The sequence below is a fragment of the Trachypithecus francoisi genome, unplaced genomic scaffold (assembly GCF_009764315.1).
Source record: "Trachypithecus francoisi isolate TF-2019V2 unplaced genomic scaffold, Tfra_2.0 Lachesis_group3, whole genome shotgun sequence".
In the NCBI taxonomy this organism is placed as follows: Eukaryota; Metazoa; Chordata; class Mammalia; order Primates; family Cercopithecidae; genus Trachypithecus; species Trachypithecus francoisi.
The window spans coordinates 155,453,394-155,477,549 of NW_022681468.1; the positions used below are offsets into that span (position 1 = coordinate 155,453,394).

Below are 24,156 nucleotides of genomic sequence, written 5' to 3' on the forward strand. Positions count from 1 at the left end.
GGAATAATTTTTCCTTTTAAAACCTACTCTACCCTCTGTCTTCTCTATTGTGCTTTACGCTTCCACTATTCTTTCAACTACTAAAGATAATTTCTTTTTTTCTGTCTTTCCAATGTCTTCTGTATTTATTCCTTCCTTTTCGTTTTGACTATCAGAACCCACATTTAGTCCTTTTTATTTTAGCTTTAGATTTGCACTAGTCTCCTAGCTGATATTCCCATCCCCATAGTACCTGCACCAACCCATCTGACATACCACTCAGAAGTCATCTTCCAAAAATAGATTTACAATCAGTGGTTTCCCATTGTCTTCCACAATGGTTACTGTGGAAGAGAGCTTCCTCTCCCTAGGTTTCAAGGCTTTCAACACGTCAAGCCTTATTGCTGACTACTGACAGCCCTGCATGACCTTTTTCTGTGGCTTTATCTATGCTGTAACTACAGCATAGTATAGAAATACAGTCCCGGTGGTTTTTGCTGGTCAAAATGTTACATGTCAAGATTCATCATAAAAGCTATCAGAATCTTATTTTTCCTGTTTTATAGACACTGTGTTTGTAAATAAAATGTCCATAGATATGATACATTCAAACTCTGTTACATTTAAAATTGTGATTATGCAAATTTTAATCACCAGCACTCTAAACAAACTTTACACAATAACATATGGGGTAAAAAGGACTTCATATTTAATCTCCACTCCTACCCGCCTTTGCTTTTACCTTCACACTGTCTTATTTTTGTTTTTATTATTTTTTGTTGTTGTTGTTTTGAGATGGAGTTTCACTCTTGTTGCCCAGGCTGGAGTGCAATGGCGCAATCACTGCTCACTGCAACCTCTGCCTTCTGGGTTCAAGTGATGCTCCTGCCTCAGCCTCCTGAGTAGCTGGGATTACAGGTGCGCACCACCATGCCCAGCAAGTTTTTGTATTTTTAGTAGAGATGGAGTTTCACCATGTTGGCCAGGCTGGTCTCGAACTCCTGACCTCAGATGATCCACCTACCTCAGCCTCCCAAAATGCTGGGATTACAGGCGTGAGCCACTGCACGTGGCCCATGCTGTTTATTTTTTTACGTTTTATTTTTATTTTTATTTTTTTGAGACCGAGTCTTGCTCTGTTGCCCAGGCTGGAGTGCAGTGGCCGGATCTCGGCTCACTGCAACCTCCGCCTCCCCAGTTCAACTGATTCTCCTGCCTCAGACTCCCGAGCAGCTGGGACTACAGGCACGTGCCACCACGCCTGGCTAATTTTTTGTATTTTCAGTAGAGACAGGGTTTCACTGTGTTAGCCAGGATGGTCTCAGCCTCCTGACCTTGTGATCCGCCAGCCTCAGCCTCCCAAAGTGCTGGGATTACGGGCATGAGCCACTGCACCCAGCCTACACTGTTTATTTTTGAACATGTCATATATATTACAAAATTCTAAAGTTACAAAAGGGTATAAAATATAAAATAACTTTTCTCTCCTTCCTGTTGTCTCCTCCCCACAGTTCCTCCTTCTTGGAAACAATAGTGTTATCAGTTTCTTGCATGTGTTCATCCAGGGAGAGTTTAACTAGAGACACATGTTTAATTTATGTATGGATTTGGGAATGGTAGGGGTGTGCATTCAAACTCAGTAATAAGAAACCAAGTTATTCAATTTAAAAAAGGGCAAAAAATATGAATAGAGACTTCCCCAAAGAAGAGATATGAATAGCAAATAAGCACATGAAGAGATGCTCAATTAGTCATTAGGGAAATGCAAATGAAAGTCACAATGAAATATATCACACACCTATTAAAATGACTAAAATTAGGGGCTGGGCGCCACCAGTGGTTCATGCCTGTAATCCCAGCACTTTGGGAGACCGAGGCGGGCGGATCACTTGAGGTCAGGAGTTCGAGACCAGCCTGGCCAACATGGTGAAACCCCGTCTCTACTAAAAATACAAAAATTAGCTGGGTGTGGTGGCGGGCGCCTGTAATCCCAGCTACTGGGAAGCTGAGACAGGAGAATCGCTTGAACCTGGGAGGTGGAGGTTGCAGTGTGCTGGGATCGGGCCACTGCACTCCAGCCTGGGTGACAGAGTGAGACTCCATGTCAAAATAAATATATAAGTAAATAAAGACTAAAATTAAAAGAGTGTCCATATTCACATGGAGGGGAACAATGCCCACTGGGGCCTACCGGAGGGTTGGGTGGGTGGAGGGAGAGGATCAGAAAAAATATCTAATGTATACTGGGCTTAATACCTGAGTGATGAAATAATCTGTACAACAAACCCCTGTGACACACCTTTACCTGTGTAACAAACCTGCACATCCTGCACATGTACCCCTGAACTTAAAATAAAAGTTAAAAATCCAGGCACGGTGGCTCACACCTGTAATCCCAGCACTTTAGGAGGCCAAGGCAGACTGATCACGAGGTCAGGAGATCGAGACCATCCTGGCTAACATGGTGAAACCCCGTCTCTACTGAAAAAATAAAAAAATTAGCCGGGCGTGGTGGCGGGCGCCTGTAGTCCCAGCCACTCAGGAGGCTGAGGCAGGAGAATGGTGTGAACCCGGGAGGTGGAGCTTGCAGTGAGCCGAGATCGCGCCACTGCACTCCACCCTGGGTGACAGAGAGAGACTCCATCTCAAAAAAAAAAAAAAAGTTAAAAAAAATTGTCCAGGCCGGGCGCGGTGGCTCAAGCCTGTAATCCCAGCACTTTGGGAGGCCGAGACGGGCGGATCACGAGGTCAGGAGATCGAGACCATCCTGGCTAACACGGTGAAACCCCGTCTCTACTAAAAAAATACAAAAACTAGCCGGGCGAGGTGGCGGCGCCTGTAGTCCCAGCTGCTCGGGAGGCTGAGGCAGGAGAATGGTGTGAACCCGGGAGGCGGAGCTTGCAGTGAGCTGAGATCCGGCCACTGCACTCCAGTCCGGGCGACAGAGCGAGACTCCGCCTCCAAAAAAAAAAAAAAAAATTGTCCATATTAAGTGTTGGTGAGGTGGAGAAGAAACTAGAATTATATGCTCCTGATATGAATGTAAAATAGTACTACTTCAGAAAGAAGGCAGTTTCTAAAAAACTTAAACATACACCTGCTGGGCGTGGTGGCTCAAGCCTGTAATCCCAGCACTTTGGGAGGTTGAAGCAGGCAGATCAGGACCTTAGGAGTTCAAGACCAGCCTAACCAACATGGTGAAACCCTGTCTCTACTAAAAATACAAAAACTAGCCTGGTGTGGTGGTGTGCGCCTGTAATCCCAGCTACTTAGGAGCCTGAGGCAGGAGAATCTCTCGATCCCAGGAGGCAGAGGTTGCAGTGAGTCGAGATCACGCCATTGCACTCCAACCTGGGCGACAGAGCAAGACTCCGTCTCAAAACAAACAAACAAACAAAACACACCTATCGTATAACCCAAATATTTCACTCCTAGGTATTTAAGAGCAAAGGAAGTATATGTCCACATGAAGACTTATACACAAATGCTCATAGCAGCTTTATTTGTAATAACTAAGAACTAGGAACAACTCAGATGTCTATGAGCAGATGAATAGTTTATCAAACTGTGGTATGCCAGTAAAATGGAACGAATGTTAAGCAATAAAAAAGGAATGAACTACTGATACATGCAACAATATGAATCCATCTCAAAATCATTTCGTTGAGTGAAAAAACGCATGCACTGTATTATTTCATTTATATAAAATTCCATGAAAAGCAAACTATAGTGACAGAAAGCAGATCAGTGGTTGCCTGAAAAGTGGGTGGGAATAGTGAAAGGTACAGATTGCAAAAGTGCACGAGGAAATTTTTAGGGGCTCATTATCATGATTTTGGCAACAGTTTCATAAATGTATGTTCATGTCAAAACATCAAATTTTACAACCTAATTATGTGTGGGTTATTGTATGTCAATTATTTTTATTATTATTTTATTTTTGTTTTTTGAGACGAGTCTCGCTCTGTCACCAGGCTGGAGTGCAATGGCGCAATCTTGGCTCACTGCAACCTCTGCCTCCCTGCTTCAAGCAAGTCTCCTGAATCCGAGTAGCTGGGACTACAGGCGCGCGCCACCATGCCCGGCTAATTTTTTTGTATTTTTTAGTAGAGACGGGGTTTCACCATGTTAGCCAGGTTGGTCTCGAATTCCTGACCTCAGGCAATCGGCCAGCTTCAGCCTCCCAAAATGCTGGGATTACAGGCATGAGCCACCGCGCCTGGCTGGGTTATGGTATGTCAATTTTTACCGCCATAAAACTGTTAAGGCCTGTAATCCCAGCACTTTGGGAGGCCGAGGTAGGCGGATTACCTGAGGTCGGGGAGTTCGAGACCAGCCTGACCAACATGGAGAAACCTCATCTCTACTAAAAATACAAAAATTAGCCGGGTGTGGTGGCGCATGCCTGTAATCCCTGTAATCCCAGCAACTCGGAAGGCTGAGGCAGGAGAATTGCTTGAACCCGGGAGGCGGAGGTTGCGGTGAGCCGAGATTGCGCCACTGCACTCCAGCTCGGGCAACAAGAGCGAAACACCGTCTCAAGAAAACCAAAACTAAACTAAAACACTGTTAAGGGCAGTTAAAAACCAGCCCATATTCCCAGGCTGTTTTTTTGTTTGTTTGTTTTGTTTTCTTTTTTCTTCGGGGTTGAAAAAAAACTAAATTCTCATTCACCGCACATGCCACTCCTCACTAACCACGAGAAACCCCATCCAACACCATCCACCGGGTCCCTGCCTTGCCCTCCTAATCCCGCCAGCGGGGTGTCTTCTCTCTGCCTCCCGCTAGAGGGCGCGTACAGAGGAGGTCAAAGTTTTTGGCTCGCTAGCTCAGCCCCAACGCCTGCATGAACTTCCGGCTACACGCCATTCCGCTTCCTGGGGAACGTTTGGGCTGTAGTACGGGTTCCCTATGGGACTCTGAAGCCTGAGGATATCCGGCGCGCAACGTTTGTTCGGCGCGGAGTTAAGCGCCCCGGCCGTAACTTAGGGGAAGTGGACCAGGCTTGCCGCTGCCCAGGGCGGTGCTTTCGTTTCCACCGGAGTGCAGGGGAGAGTGCTGCCATGGCAGCCCCTGCACAGCCCAAGAAGATCGTGGCCCCTACAGTGTCCCAGATCAACGCGGAGTTCGTGACCCAGGTGAGCTCGGGCGAGTCTGGTATATGTGTGAGTGGGTAAGGACGTCGTGGCCCCGAGGCCTGGTGGTGGGTTGTTTTTTTTTTTCCCAGGACTAGGAGCACGGAGGAGGCATTCGTTTGTTAATTCATTCACACAAGTCTTTTTGTTGAGTATCAGCTCCGTGCCGGCCGCTATGCGGGGTGCTGGGCATACCGTGGTGAATTGGCTGCCCTGGCCTGAGGGGTTCATGGCCTAAGAAAGACAGACACATAGGCCGGGCGCGGTGGCTCAAGGCTGTAATCCCAGCATTTTGGGAGGCCGAGACGGGCGGATCACGAGGTCAGGAGATCGAGACCATCCTGGCTAACACGGTGAAACCCCGTCTCTACTAAAAAAATACAAAAAAAATAGCGGGGCGAGGTGGCGGCGCCTGTAGTCCCGGCTACTCGGGAGGCTGAGGCAGGAGAATGGGGTAAACCGGAAGACGGAGCTTGCAGTGAGCTGAGATCCGGCCACTGCACTCCAGCGCGGGCGACAGAGTGAGACTCTATCTAAAAAAAAAAAAAAAAAAAAAAAGAAAGACACATAAAAAGAAAACTATGAGTTTTGCTGTATTGGAGTTTGTCTCAGGAGCAGTTGATTCAGAGAGGAGGGAACACCCCAGTCTATCTGAGACTGGCAAGTAGGCTTCGCAGCAGAGTGATGCTGGACTGCCTCTTCAAGTAGGAGTAGGCTTTTTCCTGGTCCGTAGAGTGTCCTGAGTTTTTGAGCAGCGATGAGAAACTGACGAGACACCTCCAAATAGACCCATTTAAGAATAGAGTGATTCTGTAGTTGGAGAGCGTTCATTTAGAATCTGTTTACTATCTTGCATTGTGAGCCACAGTTGGCTTTGGATAGGGAAACACAGTGCTGTGGTTGTCAGCATCATTCCTCATCCTTACTCTTTATTTGCGAATTGCGTAAGAGTGTAAGTAGTTCAGTGTAGAAGTTATCATGCCCACCTGCTTCTTTATTCTTTATTCCTTGTTTCAACAGATTTGCCAGGGCAGAAGCCTAGGGAGAAAGTTTGAATCCTCCCTTAATCCCTACATTTCTACATTCTGAGTATCTCTGGAATCTGTCTGGTGTTTTAAATCTCTGGTACCCTAAGCCTGGTTGCCATTGTGTTCTGCCTGGACCAAGGTATCCTAATCTGTTATATTGTTCTTCTTCTTGCTCTCCTCTAGCCCATTCTTCATGTTGCTTTCCGAGTGATTTCATACAAGTGCAAATCTCATCATATCACTTGCCTTCTTAAAATCTCTCCCTTCCTTTCCTTCCTTTTTTTCTTTCAAGATAGGGTCTCACTATGTTGCCCGGCTCAAGTGATCCTTCCACCTCAGCCTCTCTTGTAGCTGGGACTATAGGGGACTACACTAAGACTGGCTGTCCTTAAAATCTTCAGCCGGGCGCGGTGGCTCATGCCTGTAACACCAGCACTTTGGGAGGCCGAGGCAGGTGGATCACCTGTGGTCAGGAGTTCGAGACCAGCCTCACCAACTTGGAGAAACCCCATCTCTGCAAAAAATACAGAATTATCGAGGCGTGGTGGTGCATGCCTGTAATCCCAGCTTCTCAGGAGACTGAGGCTGGAGAATTGCTTGAACCCGGAAGGCAGAGGTTGCAATGAGCCGAGATCCTCCCCAGAATAACTGGGGGTGAGGTGAAGATTTTCTATTGAGTTGGAGAGTGATTGGTAATTTGGGAAGGTGTTATTTATTTATTTATTTTTGAGATGGAGTCTTGCTCTGTTGCCCAGGCTGGAGTGCAGTGGCTTGGTGTTGGCTCACTGCAATCTCCGCCTCCCAGGTTCAAGCGGTTCTCCTGCCTTAGCCTCCCGAGTAGCTGAAATTATAGGTACACAACCACCACGCCCGGCTAATTTTTGTATTTTTACTAGAGATGGGGTTTTACCATATTGGCAAGGCTGGTCTTGAACTCCTGACCTCAGGTGATCCACCCGCCTCGACCTCCCAGAGTGCTGAGATTACAGGTGTGAGCCACCACGCCTGGCCGGAAGGTGTCATTTAAGTAGGAAGTTACTGTAATATTTTTAGAGGCTATTCCTCAGGGCCAGTATCCTAACTGCTTGGGAGGCTCTTTAAGTGTGTTGTCTGTACAGTTCATTGCTGAGCTATGAAAGCAAAGCAAACAGGTCTCACCTTTTAAGTATTCCAATTAAGTGAGAAGGAAAGATGGATAAGCAATCAAATATTTATAATGTAGAAAGGTAAGATTATAAAGAGTTATATACAAAATGAAGATGAGAAAGCAATTGTCGCCATCAGGTAGTGTTGAGGACAGCCTCACAGAAGTAACATTTCAGATTTTACTTCATTTGTCCATTTATCCATCAGACTTTGTGAGTGCCTCTGATATGCCAGATACTGCAGTCACCTTTTTATAAATATATTGAGTCTTTGTGCTTGACAGCTTTCTATTTTTAAAGAGATTATAATTGAGTTTTAAAACAAAACCCTATGAGTAAGACTATGCTGTTTCTTTAAATATGTAGAGAGAGTTATATATTTGTTTAAATTTCACAGTTTACAGGTAAAGCCTAATCTGAAATATGCCAACTCTTTTTTTTTTAATTTAAAAATTTTTTTTTTTTTTGAGACAGAATCTCGCTCTGTCGCCTGCCTAGGCTGGAGTGCAATAGTGCAATCTTGGCTCACTGCAACCTCCACCTCTTGCTTTCAAGCGATTCTTCTGCCTCAGCCTCCTGGGTAGCTGGGATTACAGGCGTGTGCCACCACGCCCAGCTAATTTTTGAATTTTTAGTAGAGACAGGGTTTCACTATGTTGGACAGGCTGGTCTTGAACTCCACACCTTGTGATCCACCTGCCTCGACCTCCCAAAGTGCTAGGATTACAGGCGTGAGCCACTGCGCCCGGCTAATATGCCAACTCTTATATTCTCTGTAATAACCACCTGATAGACTACAATTTTTTTTTTTTTAAGGTTTTGTTATGGTTGTGAACTAATCATTTAAAGGCTCATTATTTTAGAAAGTATTCATGAAGATTTTGAGTATCATTTGTAATACTTGCTCAACTATTAACTAACTGTAATCTTGGGCAGATCACTTATTTTTTCTAGACCAGGGTTTCCTTATTGGTAGGCTGAAGATGTTTGGCTCTGTGGTTATTAACTGAGCTGTATTGTTTTCCTAGGGGTGGTTGGAGAGGATTTTTTTGTTTGTTTGTTTAAATCACAATGGCATGTTGTAGTGCAAAGCACTACTGGCATTTAGTGGTTTGGGGTCAAGGATGCCAACTGGCCTGCATGCCTGTATAGTCCCTTCAGATTTACTCTGTCCCGCAGTGCCCAGTAGGGCCTTGTTAAGAAACAGCTTATCACTAAATGATCTATCTTCCAGCTCGACAATGGCATGAATCTGTGACTTACTGTTTATACTATTTACTTTTGCAGTTAGCATGTAAATACTGGGCTCCCCACATCAAGAAGAAATCACCTTTTGATATAAAGGTAAGTATTTTGGGTTTGCAACGTAATTCTTGAGAAGTTACACTCCTTTTAGAGGGTTATTTCAACAAAAGCTTTCCATAATTTTTTAAAACTTAAAAACAACGTAAGAATCTTCAAAAACAATGCAATTTTTTGCTTATCAAACTTAGCAATTATTTATGTTAGGAAATTTGGAAGACATAGAAACTACACATAAGAAAATAATCACTACCCAGAGATAACCTCTCTTACCTTTTTGTTGTATTTTCTTTAAACCTTAAAAAGAAAGTGTATGTGTATAATTTACTTAACTTTTTCTGTTTATAGATTCTTAGATTGTTTTTAATTTATCATTATTATAAATGATTCTTAGATTGTTTTTAATTTATTATTATAAGTGATCATGTAATAAATATCTTTGTAAATATACAGAAATTTTTGTACAAGTTTTTGATAGTTAATTTAGGATTAAATCTGTTGTGTTATCTTGTTTTTAGAGTGGTGAATGAGGTAAAGGTCTATAATAAAGATGGAAGAAGCAGGAGTTGTATAGTGTAATAACTAAAGTCCAGTAATATTCAATAAGGAAATTGAACTTATTCAATTGAATAAGTCCAACTGAAGCAATTTAGAACAAATAATACGACAAATTCCCAAATATAGGGTTAATTCTCATTGAAATAGGTTCTTAAAGAGAGGTCTAAGACCAGGTGTGGTGGCTCATGCCTTTAATCCTAGTGCTTTGGGAGGCTAAGGAGGGAAGATCACCTGAAGCCAGGAGTTTGAGACTAGACTGGACAGTAGTGAGATCTTGCCTCTACAAAAAAATTTAAAAAATTGACTTGATGAGGTGACTCATACATGTAGTCTCAACTGCTGGAAGCTGAAGTGGAAGGGTGACTGAACTGAGCCCAGGAGTTTGAGGCTGCAGTGCAGGCCACTGCACTCCAGCCTGGACAACAGAATGAGACCCTGTCTCTTAAAGAGAGTGAGGTCTTTATTTTTTTATTTTTATTTTTTTGAGACGGAGTCTTGCTGTGCTGCCCAGGCTGGAGTGCAGTGGCCTGATCTCAGCTCACTGCAAGCTCCGCCTCCCGGGTTCACGCCATTCTCCTGTCTCAGCCTCCCGAGTAGCTGGGACTACAGGTGCCCGCCTCGTCACCCGGCTAGTTTTTTTTTGTATTTTTTAGTAGAGACGGGGTTTCACCGTATTAGCCAGGATGGTCTCGATCTCCTGACCTCGTGATCCGCCCGTCTCGGCCTCCCAAAGTGCTGGGATTACAGCCTTGAGCCACCGCGCCCGGCCTATTTTATTTATTTATTTATTTTTTTTTTTGAAACGGAGTCTCGCTCTGTCGCCCGGGCTGGAGTGCAGTGGCCGGATCTCAGCTCACTGCAAGCTCCGCCTCCCGGTTTATGCCATTCTCCTGCGTCAGCCTCCCGAGTAGCTGGGACTACAGGCGCCCGCCACCTCGCCCAGCTGGTTTTTTGTATTTTTTTAGTAAGACGGGTTTCACCGTGTTAGCCAGGATGGTCTCGATCTCCTGACCTCGTGATCCGCCCGTCTCGGCCTCCCAAAGTGCTGGGATTACAGGCTTGAGCCACCGCGCCCGGCTGAGAGTAAGGTCTTTAAATGAAATAGATGTTGACATATTGTATACCATTCAACAAATAATGAAGACTCTTAAGCTCTGCCATTATAAATGTAATGGTGATGCTTTAGGCACTGTTGGTAAAAATGAAATTTTTACCCAAAATTTCTTTCTTTATTTGAACTTAAATTCTTACGAATATATATTTGTTTTCCCAGTAATCTTTTTTTTTTTTTTTTGAGACGGAGTCTTGCTCTTTTCACCTAGTCTGAATGGCATGATCCTGGCTCACTGCAGCCTCTGGCTCCTGGGTTCGAGCGATTCTTCTGCCTCAGCCTTCTGAGTGGCTGGGATTACAGACACACGCCACCATGCCCTGCTAATTATTTTTAGTAGAGATGGGGTTTTGCCATGTTGGCCAGGCTGGTCTCAAACTCCTGACCTCAGGTGATCTGCCCGCCTTGGCCTCCCAAAGTGGTGGGATTACAGGCTTGAGCCACCACGCCTGGCCAACCAGTAATCTTTATTTTATTATTTAATTTGAAATTTGATGAAAACAATAACGGAGAATTTCATCTAGATTAAACAAGACTTGTTTTCCTCATCACCTCCTTCCCTTTAGCACTTACAAATACTTATTTCACAAATACACTTGGAGCAGTTAAAAGATATTATAGGCTAGGCACCATGGCTCATGCCTGTAATCCCAGCACTTTGGGAGGCTGAGGCGGCAGATCACTGACCTCAGGGGTTCAAGACCAACCTGGGCAACATGGTAAAACCCTATTTCTACCAAAAATACAAAAAATTAGCTGGTTATGGCAGTGTATGCATGTGGTCCCAGCTACTTAGGAGGCTGAGGTAGGAGGATACTGAAGCCTGGAAGGCAGAGGTTGCAGTGAGCTTAATTGCACAGCTACACTCCAGCCTGCGTGGCAGAGTGAGACCCCATCTCAAAAAAAAAAAAAAAAAAAGACATTATAGTTACCATACAATATTATATTATACCATGTTAAAGCACTTCATAATTTTACAGTAGTTTTTTTTTACTGTTATTTATGCTAGCACTACTACTGCTGCTGTTGATAACTGTTACTGAAGGCTCACTGTGTGCCAGTATTTGTACTAATTGTTTATATGCCCTGTCTTATTTTATTTGCAATAACCCTGTGTGATAGTTTGTATTATTAGATCTGTTTTGTGAGTAAGGAAACTGAGCCTTAGAGAGGTCAGACACTTGCCCAAGAGTTCTAGCCATCAGTAGTGAAGGCAGATGTGTTGAACCAGGCTTCCAATTCCAGAGTCTTGAGTTCTTCTTTTTTTTTTTAATTTTTTTATTTTATTTATTTTTTTATTTTGAGACGGAGTTTCGCCCTGTCGCCAGGCTGGATGGAGAGCAGTGGTGCGATCTTGGTTCACTGCAATCTCTGCCTTCTGGGTTCAAGTTGATTCTTCTGCCTCAGCCTCCTAAGTAGTTGTGACTGCAGCCGTGCGCCACCACGCCCAGCTAATATTTGTATTTTTAGTAGACACAGGGTTTCACCATGTTGACCAGGATGGTCTTGATCTCTTCACCTCGTGATCCTCCCTCTTTGGCCTCCTGAGTGCTGGGATTAAAGGCATGAGCCACCGTGCCTGGCCAGAGTCTGAATTCTTAGGTAGTACACCATTCTGCTCACCCTCACTCAAATGAATGGAAATTCTGAACCTTTATCATATTCATTTGGATAACGAGATGTAACAGAATTTGTGTCTGTTATGTCTTCACACTTTTAACTTATTTTCTCTGTGGGTTTTGAAGGCACACAGTTATGACTCTTAAATGGAGTTTGATAACATTTATATACTTTAAGTTTAAAAATATCCTGATCTTGTGAATTTTTATTGTCCCTAAAAATGTTTATAAGCACACCATTTTAATGAATCTAGGGCTCTGTTTTATTATTTATTTTTTCTACTTTGCTTTCTGTTAATTTCACATCTTGAGAAATATAATAGGATTATTTTAAAAATCTCTTGTTATTTCAATAGCAGTAATATTTGATGGCTTTCCTAAACCAACTTATTTTATATAATCTCACTCATTAAAAACTGTCAATTTAGGGTTGAAAAAAGTTGTTGAGATACTACATTTTTATATTTTTGTTAACAGGTTATTGAAGATATATATGAAAAAGAGATTGTCAAATCAAGGTAGGAATGAGTTTAAATTTTATGCAATGTGATTGGGGTGGACCAAGTTGGATCTTGGCTGAATTTCTATGTGGTCATAACTTGAACCTTTTTTTCTGTTTCAAAATGGTCATCAGGGAAATGGTGACTAGAAAAACTTTACTGCTGAAGAGACATAAATTATTTTTTGCCTAATAACTTTTGGCTCAGATTAGAGGTATCAAATCCCATAGTGTTTATTTGGATTTAGATGGAATTTGAGAAAAAGTAAACATGAAGGTTTTATTTCAGTTCAACTAGTATTAATTTTCTTATTTCTGATTCACCTTTTAAAAATATTCTTAAAAAGTTATGAAAGTAAGACAATATTAAATTTACAATAATGCAGCATATGTATGTAATATATAAAATGTATAATAATAAACACAAGTGATAAAAATTATTTTTGAGCAATATACTGTAAGGGGTAAGTTTCAATAAATCATCTTTTCTGCCCCTAATCCCTGGTTCATGTATATGATTCATATACATCTGTTCTATTCCCCACCCCTTCATGTTTTTTCAAACACAAAAGGGTTTGTACTCTACATGCCATTTTTTCATTATGCTTCTTTTAAAAAATTTAGTAATGTGTCTTAGGCATCTTTTTATATATGCACCTGCAGACATGTATGCCCAGTGAGTATTTTAAAAAGATATTTGACTAAATGAGTCAAAGGCCATCTTCAGGATTTTGTCCTTTATTTGGAAAACAGTAGGAATTAAGAAGAGTTGTAAGCACAGTGGTATTTGAAAAAGAGAATTTTTTTTTTTTTTCTACTTTTTTTGAGACAGGGTTTCACCATGTTGGCCAGGCTGGTCTCAAACTCCTGGCCCCAAGTGATCCACCCGCCTCAGCCTCCCAAAATGCTATGCTGGGATTACAGGCATTAGCCACTGCACCCAGCAAGAATTTGGATTTGGAGGGAGCAAGAGGCAGGGAATTAGTTAGATGAGCATTGTAGTAGTCAGCTTCAAGATGTCATAGATTTGACTTGCGTGGAAAGTTGGGAGAGGAATTGTCCATTTGAGAAAGATAGAAGTGGAAAGACTTGATGTTTGGCAGATGTGGGAAAAGGAGGAATCAAAGAAGACCCTAACATTTTTTGCTTAAGTTGCTGAGTGATTAGTGATGCTATTACTGACTTTTGCCACATTGTTGGGGATAGGATTGGGTGTAGATCGTTATTTCACTTTTGGATATCTGGAATTCTAGCTACGTAAGAGCCATGAAGATGGAGATATGGAATAAGCAGTTGGGTATCCAGGTGTATAGCTCAACAGAGATTGGGTTGGCTGGGTATGGTGGCTCATACATGTAATCCCAGCACCTTGGGAGGCCGAGGTGGGCGGATTGCTCGAGTCCAGTAAGTAGTTCAGGACCAGCTTGAGCAACATGGCAAAACCCTGTGTCTAGAAAAAATACAAAAAATTAACTGGACATGGTGGTGTATGGCTGTAGCTCAGTTACTCAAGAGGATGAGATGGGAGGATCACCTGAGCCCAGGAAGTTAAGGGTGCAGTGAGCCACAATTGTACCACTGCACTCCAGCCTGGGCGACAGAGTGAGACCTTGTCTCAAGACGAACAACAAAAAGAGACTGAGTTGAGCCTACTTTGTATTAGCCACCATTTCGATGCTAACAGTACAACAGAAAACAGGGGAGATAGAGTCCCTGCTCTCCTGGAGGTTACATTCTAGTGGGTCACACAGACAGATACATGTGTCTACATATATATATATATATAATGTAATGTCAGGAGATAGTAAGTGCTATGAATTAAAGTGTGGTTAGAGGATAATGACAAGGGCTGGTATTTCAGAATAATTAGTCAAATTCTTGCTGAAGGTAGGACATTTGAGCAGATTTGTAACATATGGCCTGTTGGTCTGAAGGTGAGTATGAATGAAATTTCTTGAGAAAACAAAAGACAAGTGGCTGGATTTATTCTAGTAACATTTTTCTCTTCTATATTAAGGTTATACTAATTTGAAAATTATTTTGAATCTTCAGAATAGGTTTTTCACTCCGGTGGAAACTGATTGTTTATTTTTTCATTTAAACCCTTGCTATTAATATTTCTTCTTCAGAGGTGATTTTTTATAACAACCAAAAGCTGCTAATGATTTTTAAGCTGTATACATTTGGCTACTTTTTGTGTGTGTATGTGTGACAGGGTTGCTCTCTTTCACCCAGGTTTGAGTGCAGTGGTGTGATCTCAGCTCATTGCAACCTCTGCCTCCTGGGCTTAAGCGATCCCCCAACCTTAGCCTCCCGGGTAGCTGGGACTACAGGTGCAAACCACCATGCCCAGCTAATTCTTTTTGTATTTTTGGTAGAAACAGGGTTTCACCATGTTGCCCAGGCTGGTCTCACTCCTGAGCTCAAGCAGTCTGCCCGCCTTGACCTCCCAAAGTACTGGGATTATAGGGATTAGCCACCATACCCAGCCCCTATGTTACTCTTAGTTCTGAAAGAAGTAGCTGTCTTTGGCATGGCTAAGATTTAGTGTGGCACTTTTAACAGTCATTTTCTTATCTTGTACACGTTTATTATTATTAGTATTTTTTAATGTTTTTTTGAGACGGAGTTTTGATCTTGTTGCCCAGGCTGGAGTGCAATGGCGCAATCTCGGCTCACTGCAACCTCCGCCTCCTGGGTTCAAGTGATTCTCCTGCTTCAGCCTCTCGAGTAGCGGGGATTACCGGCATGCTCCACCACACCCGGCTAATTTTATATTTTTTCGTAGAGATGGGGTTTCTCCACGTTCGTCAGGCCGGTCTTGAACTCCTGACTTCAGGTGATCCGCCTGCCTCGACCTCCCAAAGTGCTGGGATTACAGGCATGAGCTACCGTACCGGCCCACATTTTATTTCTTTTTTTTTTTTTTTTTTTTGAGGCGGAGTCTCACTCTGTCGCCCGGACTGGAGTGCAGTGGCCGATCTCAGCTCACTGCAAGCTCTGCCTCCCGGGTTTACGCCATTCTCCTGCCTCAGCCTCCCGAGTAGCTGGGACTACAGGCGCCGCCACCTCGCCCGGCTAGTTTTTGTATTTTTAGTAGAGATGGGGTTTCACTGTGTTAGCCAGGATGGTCTCGATCTCCTGACCTCGTGATCCGCCGTCTCGGCCTCCCAAAGTGCTGGGATTACAGGCTTGAGCCACCGCGCCCGGCCACATTTTTTATTTCTAAGTGTACTTCTGTAATACATAGACTGTAGTATGTATTTAAAAATTTAACGGCCGGGCGTGGTGGCTCAAGCCTGTAATCCCAGCACTTTGGGAGGCCGAGACGGGTGGATCACGAGGTCAGGAGATCGAGACCATCCTGGCTAATACGGTGAAACCCCGTCTCTACTAAAAAAAATACAAAAAACTAGCCGGGTGACGAGGCGGGCGCCTGTAGTCCCAGCTACTCGGGAGGCTGAGACAGGAGAATGGCGTGAACCCGGGAGGCGGAGCTTGCAGTGAGCTGAGAGCCGGCCACTGCACTCCAGCCTGGGCGGCAGAGCAAGACTCCGTCTCAAAAAAAAAAAAATAAATAAAATAAATAAAAAAAAATAAAAATTTAACATGGTAAAACCCCATCTCTACTAAAAATATAAAAATCAGCTGGGTGTGGTGGCATGCACCTGTAATCCCAGCTACTCGGGAGGCTGAGGCAGAAGAATTTCTTGAACCCGGGAGGCGGAGGTTGCGGTGAGCTGAAATTGTGCCACTGCACTGCAGCCTGGGTGACAGAGCGAGACTGTCTCAAAAAAGAAAAAAAAAATTTAAGTGACCAATTGTCTAGGCTAGATCCTGAGGAAATTATTTTGCTGCGCTATGTGCTCATGGCATTTTCAGTACTAGGGGAATGGCTTGATGTAACAGCCATGTTACTGTATGTTACATTACACAATTGATTCATTTTTGCTGTTCTTGCCATTATCAGATTTGGCAGGCTTATCTTAATGAATTCTTAATCCAAGTTTGATTTTTAAAATATTTTTAAAATAATAGTTAAGTGCTTACTATGTGCCAGATTCTGCTCTAAGCACCTTGCATTCTGCTATAAGCATCTAGCTCGTTTATTCCCACAACAACCCTATAACACTATTGTTATCCTCATTTTATGGCTAAGGAAACTGAAGTAGATAAGGTTAAATAACTTCCCAAGATGCTTCCCAGTAGAGGCACACCAGGTAGTGAATCCTCGCTCCCTGCTTCTTTTTTTTTTTTTCTGCTCTGTTCTTTTATTTTTTTGAGATGGAGTTTCACCCTTGTTGCCCAGGCTGGAGTGCAGTGACGCAATCTCGACTCACTGCAATCTCTGCCTCCTGGGTTCAAGCAATTCTCCTGGCTCGGACTCCTGAATAGCTGGGATTACAGGCATGTGCCACTGTGCCCTGCTAATTTTTTGTATTTTAGTAGAGACAGGGTTTCACCATGTAGGCCAGGCTAGTCTCGAACTCCTGACCTCAGGTGATCCGCCCGCCTCAGCCTCCCAAAGTGCTGGCATTATAGGTGTGAGCCACCGTGCCTGGCCTTGAATACTCTGTTCTTAAATAAGAGTCCTTTGCCTTCTAGAAACCTCTTAACTAGTACACTTTGGTGTGATGTGTAATCCTGTTATGAATCAACTGAGTGGTTTTTATGCTCTCAAAAAGAGTGATTTACAGAGTAATTTACTTTTGCCAAAGTGTTTATTTTTATTTGAAATGTATGGACTCAGGCCGAGCGCGGTGGCTCAAGCCAGTAATCCCAGCACTTTGGGAGGCCGAGACGGGCGGATCACGAGGTCAGGAGTTCGAGACCATCCTGGCTAACACGGTGAAACCCCGTCTCTACTAAAAAATACAAAAAAACTAGCCGGGCGAGGTGGTGGGCGCCTGTAGTCCCAGCTACTCCGGAGGCTGAGGCAGGAGAATAGCGTGAACCCGGGAGGCGGAGCTTGCCGTGAGCTGAGATCCGGCCACTGCACTCCAGCCTGGGCGACAGAGCGAGACTCCGTCTCAAAAAAAAAAAAAAAAAAAAAAAAAAATAAATAAATAAATAAATAAATAAAAAATAAAAAATACAAAAAGCTAGCCGGGCGAGGTGGCGGGCGCCTGTAGTCCCAGCTACTCGGGGGCCTGAGGCAGGAGAATGGCGTAAACCCGGGCGGCGGAGCTTGCAGTGAGCTGAGATCCGGCCACTGCACTCCAGCCCGGGCGACAGAGCGAGACTCCATCTCAAAAAAAGAAAAAAAAAAGAAATGTATGGACTCTTTTATTATGAAATGTAATACAGAAAAGAGTGTAAAACAAATGTGCAGACTTACGAATTATAGTAATAACTCATAACCACCACCTAGGCCGAAAAACTCCACGAACATTGTCAGTGTTGCAGAAGCTCTCTGCTTGTTCCTTTTTTTTTTATCATTGTAATATGTAAGTATGCAAACAAGAACACTATAATTTTGGTTCTTTTTCAACTTTAAATAAATAAATAGAATCACACACTATGTATTCTTTTGTGGCTAGCTTCTTTTTTTTTTTGAGATGGAGTTTCACTCTTGCCGCCCAGGCTGGAGCACAGTGGCGTGATCTCTGCTCACTGCAACCTCCGCCTCCCGGCTTCAAACAATTCTCCTGCCTCAGCCTCCCGAGTAGTTGGGATTACAGGTGCCCGCCACCATGCCCGGCTAATTTTTTGTATTTTTAGTAGAGATGGGGTTTCACCATATTGGTCAGGCTAGTCTCGAACTCCTGACCTCAGGTAATCTGCATGCTCGGCCTCCCAAAGTGCTGGGATTACAGACATGAGCCACTGTGCCTGGTGTGGCTGGCTTCTTTTGTTTACTGTTATTATTTATTGTTTTAATCATCTACTTAATAGATCTAGAAGTAACTAGCTCAGAAGTTAATAATGTCAAGGCCTTTGTCAGTCTTGTCAAAAGGTTTTATTGATTTTTTCCGTATGATTGTGGTGGGGATGCCACAGCTCCAGACCTCATGTTTCACACAGTCATGTCTCAGAAGAGGAAGTTGTTGGGGTAGGTGGGAATGTAGTAGAAAAGAACTCTCATTTGTGCGGCCCCTTCTCTTTTTTCTTATCATATTTAATCATATTTAATGATACAGTAATAGACCCAGTTTGTCATACATAAATTATTCAGCTTTGGAAGGATTTAATGAAATGCACGTTAAGTCCTTGGCACAGTGTCAGGCATAATGCATGCTCTCAGTAAATACTGGTAACTTAAACAAAAAACTGTCCAAAAATCCTTCAAATTATTTATATTTGTGGTTATTGTTTGTAACTTTTCATACTTATTTTTATTTATTTATTTATTTATTTATTTTTGAGACGGAGTCTCACTTTGTCGCTCAGGCTGGAGTGCAGTGGCCGGATCTCAGCTCAGTGCAAGCTCCGCCTCCCGGGTTCACACCATTCTCCTGCCTCAGCCTCCCAAGTAGCTGGGACTACAGGCGCCTGCCACCTCGCCTGGCTAGTTTTTTGTATTTTTTAGTAGAGACAGGGTTTCACCGTGTTAGCCAGGATGGTCTCGAACTCCTGACCTCATGATCCGCCCGTCTTGGCCTCCCAAAGTGCTGGGATTACAGGCTTGAGCCACTGCGCCCGGCCCTATTTATGTTTTTTTTTTTTTTTTTTTTTGAGACGGAGTCTGGCTCTGTCGCCCAGGCTGGAGTGCGGTGGCCGGATCTCAGCTCACTGCAAGCTCCGCCTCCCAGGTTCACGCCATTCTCCTGCCTCCGCCTCCCAAGTAGCTGGGACTACAGGCGCCCGCCTCGTCGCCCGGCTAGTTTTTTGTATTCTTTAGTAGAGACGGGGTTTCACCGTATTAGCCAGGATGGTCTCGATCTCCTGACCTTGTGATCCGCCCGTCTCGGCCTCCCAAAGTGCTGGGATTACAGGCTTGAGCCACCGCGCCCGGCATTTATGTTTTTGAGATGGAGTCTCACTCTGTCACCCAGGCTGGAGTGCAGTGGCACGATCTCAGCCCATTGCAACCTCCGCCTCCTGGGTTCAGGCAATTCTCCTGCCTCAGCCTCCTGAGTAGCTGGAACTATAGGCACATGTTGCCACACCCGGCTAATTTTTTGTATTTTAGTAGAGATGGTGTTCCACCGTGTTGCCCATGCTGGTCTCGAATCCCAGAGCTCAGGTAATCCACCCTCCTTGGCCTCCCAAAGTGTTAGGATTGCAGGCATTAGCCACCGTGCCCAGCCTTCCATACTTACCTTTAAAATTCTTCTGGTGGTGTCTAGTTCATGGACCTGTTTTTATATAAGTACACTTTCAGTTAAGCTGTTCCGTTTATCTGCCTCAGAGAGTTCATTGGCAAAAGTATAAAACTCCAAATTTAATGAATACCACTGAGATTGCTAGAAGAGGAATTGAATGTTTTTCAGACTGCTTTTGCTTTATTTTGACACATCAAGACTTATTTTTCAAGGCCAGGCATGGTGGCTCATGCCTGTAATCCCAGCACTTCGGGAGGCCGAGGTGGGAGGATTACTTGAGCTCAGGAGTTTGAAACCAGTCTGGGCAACATAGTGAGACCTCATCTCTACTAAAAATCAAAAAAATTAGCTGAACGTGGTAGCACGTGCCTGTAGTCCCAGCTATTTGAGACGCTGAGGTGGGAGGATGGCTTGAGCCTGGGAGAATTGAGACTACGGTGAGCTGTGTTTGTGCCACTGTACTCTAGCCTGGGCAATAGAGCAAGCTCTGCCTCCGGAAAAAAAATAAAGACTTATTTTTCACTTCTGTAGTTATAAAGGAAAGTTGGCTGCTCTACCATTTTTATACATGAGGAAACTGAATTGCAGAATGTTTAAAAGACATCAGGTGTGGTAGCTCACGCCTGTAATCCTAGCATTTTTGGAGACTGAGGTGGGTGGATCACCTGAGCTCAGGAGTTTGAGACCAGCCTGGACAACATGGGGAAACCCCTGTCTCTACTACAAATACAAAACATTTGCCGGGTGTAGTGGCACGTGACTGTAATCCCAGCTACTCGGGAGCCTGGGAGGCGGAGGTTGCAGTGTACCAAGATCGCACCATTGCACTCCAGGGTGGGCGATAGAGCAAGACTCTGTCTCAATAAAAAAGAAAAAAATAGAAAAAGAATGTTTAAAAGACATTGTCAAAGTAACACTGAGTCATTACTAGAACACTGGTATTCTGTCTCATGAGCCAGGATTTTCTCTTTTTTATCATGAGGTCCTGTTTGTGACTGAAGAAATTAAATGTAGAGTTTTGTGTATAGTGGGCAGTCAGTGAATTCTGTTGTCTAACATACAGTTAATTCAAGTGAAATGTCTGCAGTTGGAGATCTAGAGTGTGTCACTCAAGATGGCCTATCCACTCAGCATCTTGGCTGGCTGTAGAAGCCAGTACTTAGGCAGTATTCTGTCTTAGTGCTTTTGCATAGCAAAAACCTTCATTTCATTCTCGCTAAAGTTTTGTGACATTGTATGCTCAGTGAAACTATATAAGAAATCAGAAATCAGTAGAATAGGATTTTGACAGGATAATGGTTTCCTGGGGCATTATAAATTCATAATACATGGACACTTAATTTTCAAAGCTGGAAACTGCTATCTAGTGACAGTGTTCTGATCTATTTCCAGTATTATGCAATGATAAAACTAAATTAGCGGCCATTTGTATCTGCTTCAGGACAACATATTTTGGACAAACATGACTATATCATTGTTTATTCATATAAAACAAAGTAATTCTATTTTAAAAAGACAGTATATTAAAGACAAATATCTGATATTTTTTCCACAATATTTTAGTATTTTAAGCTCACCGTCAACACTAAGAAGCAAGTGAAACATCTGATTTTCACATTTGCAGTAAACATATGTGTCCTGTGTGCTTTTAGGAAGGCATGACTCTTTAGGAAAATGTTTCCATTTGAGTATTAAATGAAAACATGTTGGTCAGTGCTTAAGAAGTTGAACTGACGTAGGAAGTTGTGATCTGATATTATGAATTTTGATAGGTGAGTTGATAGGAAAACACAACATCCCTAAATGCATTTGGGTTAATAATTCCGAAATGTTTGTATTCTCTGTTTTAAACATTTTATTTATTTTTATGTTTTCAGGTTTGCTATTAGAAAGATAATGCTTTTGGAATTTAGGTAAGTCATAAGGCATTCCATTGATGAAAAAGATAACAATGTGATTTCAGTTTTAGCTAAATTTTCTGCGTATTTCTGTGAGTAAGAAAATCTAAATCTGTGAAGATACATATTTCTGTGATTGGCTTATTTTGGAATATGTGTGTAATAGCCTTTGTTTTCAAAGATGATGGCCCATTGTCAGAATAACTTGTATTTTGATTTTTTTCTTACTTGTTAAGGTAGCATGTGGTGAATAATTTCTGAACTCAAACTTGGTTTCTCTAGTGATCAGTGGAAATAGAGTATGTTCTATAGCTGCTTTTTTTCCCTGCCAAGCTAAAATGTTATCATCAAGGTAGCGTTGTTCCAGTCTAGCTACTAGTAATATAAATATTTCAGACAAAAGATAATGTATGAATTTTAGATTGCAGAAGTAGATTAGATTATGTTACAACCAGGTCTAGCCAGTATGCTGAAAGTAAAAGCCAGGATTGTTGTTGATGATAGCTACATTTACCATTTCTCAAACAGAACACCTGTTTTGTGCTCACCACAGTGTTAAGCATTTTACATACAGAGTACTCACAACAATCCTGTGAAGTGAGTACTATCCTCAGCATTTACTGGAAACAGAAGTTAAGATCAGAGAGGATAAATACTTTGCTCTAAGTAATTGGCAGAGCTGGGATACCAATGTCTAATGCCAAATCTCATGGTTTTCCACTTCTCTGCACTTCCTTGACATCTGGTTTACATCAGAGGTCAGGGCCTGTGTGTTAATAATTGTTACTCCTGCATCCACAGATTTGATCCTCACAAAAAAATGACATGAAGGAGATGGTCTTATCATTTTTATAGAGGGAAAATGAAATTTATTATGAATTAACTAGTAAGTTGAGTGCCACCTGTATCCTAAGGACTGTATTGTTATTAAATGATCTTATTTAATCCTCACAACAACACCAGTAAGATCTTCCTTATTTTATAGGGGAGGAAACTGAGGCTAGAAACTGGACCCATCTGGCCCTGAGATAAATATGCTCTTTCCATCGTAGCGTGCCTCCTTTCAGCAAGACAGATTAAAATCAAGAGGCTACCAATATGCAGTTAGGATTAACCAGAATTCTAGAGTCCAGAAACCAAGAGAATTGCAGGAATTGAAGGAGAAAGCAACAAAACAGATTGAAAGCATCAATGACAGTGAAACTTTTTTTCTTTTTTTGAGACAGAGTCTTGCTCTGTTGCCAGGCTGGAGTGCAGTGGTATGATCTCGGCTCACTGCAACCTTCACTTCCCGGGTAGAAGTGATTCTCCTGCCTCAGCCTCCCGAGTAGCTGGGATTACAGGTGTGCACCACCACGCCTGGCTAATTTTTGTATTTTTAGTAGAGACGGGGTTTCACCATGTTGGCCAGGATGATCTCGATTTCTTGACCTCGTGATTGCCCACCTCGGCTTTCCAAAGTGCTAGGATTATAGGCGTGAGCCACTGTGCCTGGCTGTGCTGCTTCTTTTAGGGAAAAACAGTAAGATAGGGAAAGCTAAGTTACCCTTTTTTCTCCATGGCCATCAAAGTCCTTTGGCTTAGTTTTCTTGCTAACGAGGCTCTGATTTCTCCCCTGTAGCAGCAGCATCAAAACTGACAGTGAAAAATTTTTAATAGCTGAAAAAGTCTGTTGTTACCTTTCAGGAACTTTTTTTTTTTTTTTTGAGACCGAGTCTTGCTGTCGCCCGGGCTGGAGTGCAGTGGCCGGATCTCAGCTCACTGCAAGCTCCACCTCCCGGGTTTACGCCATTCTCCTGCCTCAGCCTCCCGAGTAGCTGGGACTACAGGCGCCGCCACCTCGCCCGGCTAGCTTTTTGTATTTTTTAGTAGAGACGGGGTTTCACCGTCTTAGTCAGGATGGTCTCGAACTCCTGACCTCGTGATCCGCCCGTCTCGGCCTCCCAAAAGTGCTGGGATTACAGGCTTGAGCCACCACGCCCGGCAGGAACTTTTATTTAATTTTATGTGACAGTATCATTTTCCCTGGGCCAACTTCCAAACATAACCAGCCTAAGGTTGTTGTGGAGAGTAATTGATGGTTTCTTGCTAAAGTGGAAAGTAAGATGGCATGGAGAAGGTAGCTGGATATAGGAAAGCGAACCGAGAAAAGGGTTTTTGTGGATGAAAATCATTAGAGGAAGGCATCAATTAGCAAAGTAAATAACATGTTAGATGCAGCTAAAGAAGGAATTAGTGAACTAGAAAATAGATCTGAGGGAATTAACTAGAAAATAGCAAAGAGAAGTAAAAATGAAAAATATGAAAGGAAAATAAGATACGTGGAGGCTAGAATGAGAAGGCTTAGTAAGTTTCAGAAGTTTTTTTTCTTCTTTTTTTTTTTAGTTTTAGAGATGGGGACTCACTCTGTTGCCCAGGTTGGAGTACAGTGGCACAATCACGGCTCACTGCAACCTCAACCCCCTAAGCTCAAGCAATCCTCCTACGTCAGCCTCCTAAGTAGTTGGGACCATAGGTGTACACCGTCACACCTGGCTAGTGGTTTTTTTTTTCTTTTTTTGTAGAAACAAGGTCTCACTATGTTGCCCAGGCTGGTCTCAAACTCCTGGGCTCAAGC

General features: G+C 43.0%; 1 protein-coding gene across 3 annotated transcripts in view; it reads left to right on the top strand.

The window, feature by feature from the left end:
* Positions 1-4,816: 4,816 nt before the first annotated feature.
* The window catches only part of AQR (aquarius intron-binding spliceosomal factor), a 134,940-nt gene continuing 115,600 nt past the window's right edge, over positions 4,817-24,156 (top strand). Inside the window, exons 1-5 of one of the 3 annotated variants that reach the window (XM_033190659.1) lie at positions 4,864-5,117; positions 6,135-6,281; positions 8,575-8,631; positions 12,355-12,395; positions 21,519-21,554. In XM_033190659.1, the coding sequence (XP_033046550.1) occupies positions 21,538-21,554 (17 nt within the window). In that variant the 5' untranslated portion in view covers positions 4,864-5,117; positions 6,135-6,281; positions 8,575-8,631; positions 12,355-12,395; positions 21,519-21,537. Of the gene's footprint in view, positions 5,118-6,134; positions 6,282-8,574; positions 8,632-12,354; positions 12,396-21,518; positions 21,555-24,156 lie in introns of all 3 variants that reach the window. The other 2 variants (XM_033190658.1, XM_033190657.1) reach the window with 2 other exon arrangements.